Source organism: Lacerta agilis, chromosome 5 (genome assembly GCF_009819535.1).
Source record: "Lacerta agilis isolate rLacAgi1 chromosome 5, rLacAgi1.pri, whole genome shotgun sequence".
NCBI classification, from domain to species: domain Eukaryota; kingdom Metazoa; phylum Chordata; class Lepidosauria; order Squamata; family Lacertidae; genus Lacerta; species Lacerta agilis.
In genome coordinates, this window is record NC_046316.1 from 49,406,575 (window position 1) to 49,410,989 (window position 4,415).

Sequence of the window (4,415 nt, forward strand, 5' to 3'; positions counted from 1 at the left end):
GGGGCCGGTCCATTGTCCCTCAGACCTTGTGGGGGGGGGTCGGACTACATTTTGGGAAAATATATTCTTCTAAAAACAGTAGTGCAACAAGTAAGTCAATTTAATTTGCTTGGTCATAAGTCATAACACTGTGTTGTGTTTTTTGTTTTTGTTTTTAAAGAAAGCATCCCCAAATATTAAAAATAAATTGCTAATTCTTTTTTAGTGCAGGAGCTCCTAACACCTGTGACACTATTCCTATGGAAACCATAGTCCTCCCACCTACAATTCAGAAAATATCCCCAGCAATTATATCCCATTTTCACTCTGCATTCCTTCATGCAGATGCAATTCAAATTGCATGCACTTATGTAGGAGGGAGAGAGATCTTTTGAATCTTTCAATCACCTCTAATTTCAGATTTCATTCTACTGGGGCGGAAATGCGAACATGCTTCAGGTGGCAGGGGTAATATGAAAGAAATACAACTGAAGGTTGTGATGCATGCCCATCAGTTTAATTTTAATTTGTTTCTGCTGTTGCTCCAATTTTCCACCAATAGTCTACAAGGTCAAAGCAGAAGTATAGAAAGAGAGGAGGAATACATAATTGTGTGAAATTTCATCAATGAGTAAAGTATGAAGAAGTTGTGCATTGGGAGAATGGTTCTAGGAGGATAAAAGAAAACTGAAACAATAGTCAGGCGTCCCTCGGGAAATCTGCATTGCTACAAACCTGGTTGGGATCATAGGATTATAATTACGGAACAGACAAGTCCTGTGCAGATGTCTAAAATCTATGTACAAGCAATGTCTAGAGAAGGGAGAGAGGAGTAGATCGCGGTGAAAGGTCCTGCCATCAGATTCCCAGTGCTTGAAATGAATTAGTTTGGTACAATTAACTTGAATTAATAATAACAATAACAGTTTGGCTTATTACCTGCCCTTCACCCATGGTGGTTCACAACAACTTAAAATGTAACATTAAAGACAGTTTAAAGCAAATTGCAACCACAAGCATAGGGTAAATCCTAAAAAAATATACATCTGATAAGTCAAATGCCAGTGTAAAGAGATGCATCTTGAGAGGGGGTGGTATCCGTTGAGGAAAGGAGAGGCGCTTCTGCGATGCAGGTGAGCCAGGGAGCAACATTACTCACTCTCGCACTGTGTGCGGTCTTCTCGATAGTGCAGGGCACAGAAGGCAATCGGAAGCTCCAGACTGGGGTCAAGGAGCAGGTGGACAACTGCCCCATCAAGTCCCGCAAGGGTGATGTGCTCCACATGCATTATACGGGCAAGCTGGAGGATGGGACAGAGTTTATCTTCTCCTTGGGGACCGGACAAGTCATTAAAGGGATCAGGGACCGCTTGGGATGTGTGAGGGTGAGAAGAGAAATCTGGTTATTCCCTCTGAGCTGGGTTATGGGGACCAGGGAGCGCCACCCAAAATCCCAGGTGGCACAACCTTAATCTTTAAAGTTGAGCTGCTGAAGATCGAGCGAAGGCAGGAATTGTAGCGACATCTCTTCAGGGGAGGGGGCACACAGGGAGGGGAGGTAATCTGGAGACATGACTCAGGATTTGTTGACACTGATGGGCAGTGCTTTTTTTCTAAACAAATGTTTAGGGGTACTCTCATTTTCCTACTCATATTGGAATACTGCTCCTCAATGAGGTGAAACTTATATTCACAAAATGTTTACGTCTAATAGTGCAATCCTACATGTGGTATCTACTGAGTGCAGTGGATCTTACTCCCAGGTAGGTGTGCATAGGTAGGACTGCAGGCTAAATCAGGGTTTTTTTGGGGGGGGCGGTCAGTTCAGGCCTTGCCAACAGTGTTCTTCTGCTTTCCCTTCTCTCCTCCCCCCCTGCCTCTTTTTCTTTTTTTGGCAAGTGGCACATCTGGTTCCAAATCCAATTGTTTCACTGACTGACAGTTGGCGGAACTTCACGGCTGATTTTCATGACAAAGAAACTTTTGTTTGGTGTTCCTCTCCAGTTAACAGATGAGAAGCAGTGACATGCAGGAAGGCACAATGGAGGAGCACAGCAGAACGATTCCCAGGGTTATTCTCTTTGTTGCCATTGTGTTGCTAAAATAAGCTTTGCCTTTTTTTAAAAAAAAAAAATACTGATGCTTTTTATGTGAATGTTCACAGAATATTTTATTTATTCAGTTGCCCTGCTTTTTTGATAGGCTTGCAACACACAACTGTAGAGAACATTTTTGTAGTATATATTTTACAGAGACATTTCTAGTTACCCTTTCGCCCAAGGAAACTAGGACACCAGAGGAAGGTGATCTTTGAGACACAGGGCAGATCCACACCATACAGTTAAAGCACATGCTTTCCCCCAAATAATCTTGGGAACTTCAGTTTCTCCCTCACAGCACCCTTACAAACCAGAGTCCCCAGAATTCCTGTGGGGGGAGTAATTTGATTCAAATGTGCACTGGATGTGCTTTATAAACTTTATATAGCTAAAAATTCTTTAGGTGAGGAAGTGGAGAATGCTGATTGTATCACTTCTTAAAGAATGGCTCGATAAAGTATCAGAGTTCGATGTAATGGCTACATTAATCCACTGTATTACATTCAGGAAGCAAAAATAAAGACAAGACAACTTTATGCCAAGATAATGTACTGAATATAGCAAAACAATATGTGTTATTGCCAAATGAAAGTTACTGTTTCACAGTATTTTGAAGGCAGAGATAATTACTAGGTGGTGTAGGGTTTGCTCTTTAGCCTTTTCCTGCAAGGCAGCAAAGGATTAGGATCAGAGTACCGTATATACTCGAGTATAAGTCGACCCAAATATAAGCCGAGGCACCTAATTTCCCTACAAAAATGTGGGAAAGCTTATTGACTCAAGTATAAGCCGGTTCACCTTTGCCACTGTGGTAGAGGAGGAACGAGCAGCCCAAAGCAGCCCTTTGGGCTGCTCCTTCCTCTTCCTCCTTTGCTGCTGTGGAGCTCACCCCGTCGCAGGATTTCGAACCGCCATTCTTCTGATCAGCAAGCCCTAGGGCTCTGTGGTTTAACTCACAGCGCAATGTTCCCTTGTGTTATACAGAGAAGGCTGGGATCCTGTCCTGTTTAAGCAGGAGCCAGGGAAAGTGAGCACCTGTGGGGTTTTAATACTTCCTTACCTGATAGGCTTTCTGCCTTCTGGGGTCTAAAGTTTGCATTTATGTGAGCAGTTCAGGAATGGAACAAGCTGCCTGGGGAGAGTAAAGAACCGCCGTTCTTGTACACTTCTTAAGGAATGGTTGACTTGAGTATAAGCCGAGGGCAGCTTTTAAAGCACAAAAAGTGTGCTGAAAAACTAGGCTTATACTCAAGTATATATGGTATTCCTTCTCCTAGATGGGCTACCTTCCCAGGTTGACAAGCATTAACTCTGGAAGTTTATACCGGATTCTGACCAAACTAAGCCTCCTTAGAACAAGGCTTAGTTTGGTCAGAATCGAGTATACACTTCTAGAGATAATACTAAACACATTAATTTGGGTAAATGAGCCACTTAGCTGCTAGAGGGCTGTGAAGATTTGTGTCCTGAGCTTTTTAGACTCGTCTACCCATGTACTATCAAAGGGGTGCATTGGTTGCCAGAGGTGTCATATATTGGCATTATTTTCAGCTCTCCTATCCCAATATGGAAGATAAGGCTATCCATCACAAGTGAGAAGACTGCGGTTGACCTGAGGTCCTGCTTTTGTGGCTTCCCACAAGCATCTGTTTGATCACTGTGAGAACAGGGTGCTGGGCTAGATGGGACACTGGCTTGATCCAGAAAGGTTCTTGTGTCAGGACAATACTTTGGGGATCCATACAACAGCTATAAACCCATGTGGTATTTGTGTGTGTATTTTTTAGTATAAGCTGAGACAGAACAAGAGTCCATAATAAGCAACCACAATAAGGCTCCAGAGAACAGCCTCCTCTTTGTCTCCTGGATCCCACCCAACTCTGAAGGAGCCCTGTAACAAAAACTTTTATGTGGAATTTTACATTACACTCCTTATTCAACTATTTCTAATGCAGATTTAACAATAGCTTGATAGACAATGATTACAATCTATCACAATGAAAGAATATGTTTACAATTAAAAAAAAAACGTCGACTCAAAACAGTATAGCAAGCAAAACAGGTATTTTTTCCTACCTTTTAGCTTTCTCTATTCACAACAAATAATTGGCATTACACAATACACAACAAAAGCCATTTACGAACACAAATGGCTCATTCTGATTTTTTGTGTGAAAGAAGTACATGGTGAGGTTCAGGTATGTGAAAAAGATGTCTCATAAAATAGATCTCATTGATGAGAGAAAACACAACATTTTCCTCTAATGCTCCACAGCTTTTGAGAGTAAAATTTTATAGCACATTTGGAGGACACAAGAATTGCATCTGTGTAGAATA

At 41.9% G+C, this 4,415-nt stretch overlaps 1 protein-coding gene across 1 annotated transcript; it reads left to right on the forward strand.

Annotated features, from left to right (window-relative positions):
• The first annotated feature begins 1,095 nt into the window (after window positions 1–1,095).
• LOC117046310 (peptidyl-prolyl cis-trans isomerase FKBP2-like) lies at window positions 1,096–1,518 on the forward strand. The gene is given in 2 exon segments (XM_033148104.1): window positions 1,096–1,332; window positions 1,335–1,518. Coding segments are annotated over 2 exon segments (390 nt in total). The 5' UTR covers window positions 1,096–1,106; the 3' UTR covers window positions 1,499–1,518.
• The last annotated feature ends 2,897 nt before the right edge of the window (window positions 1,519–4,415 follow it).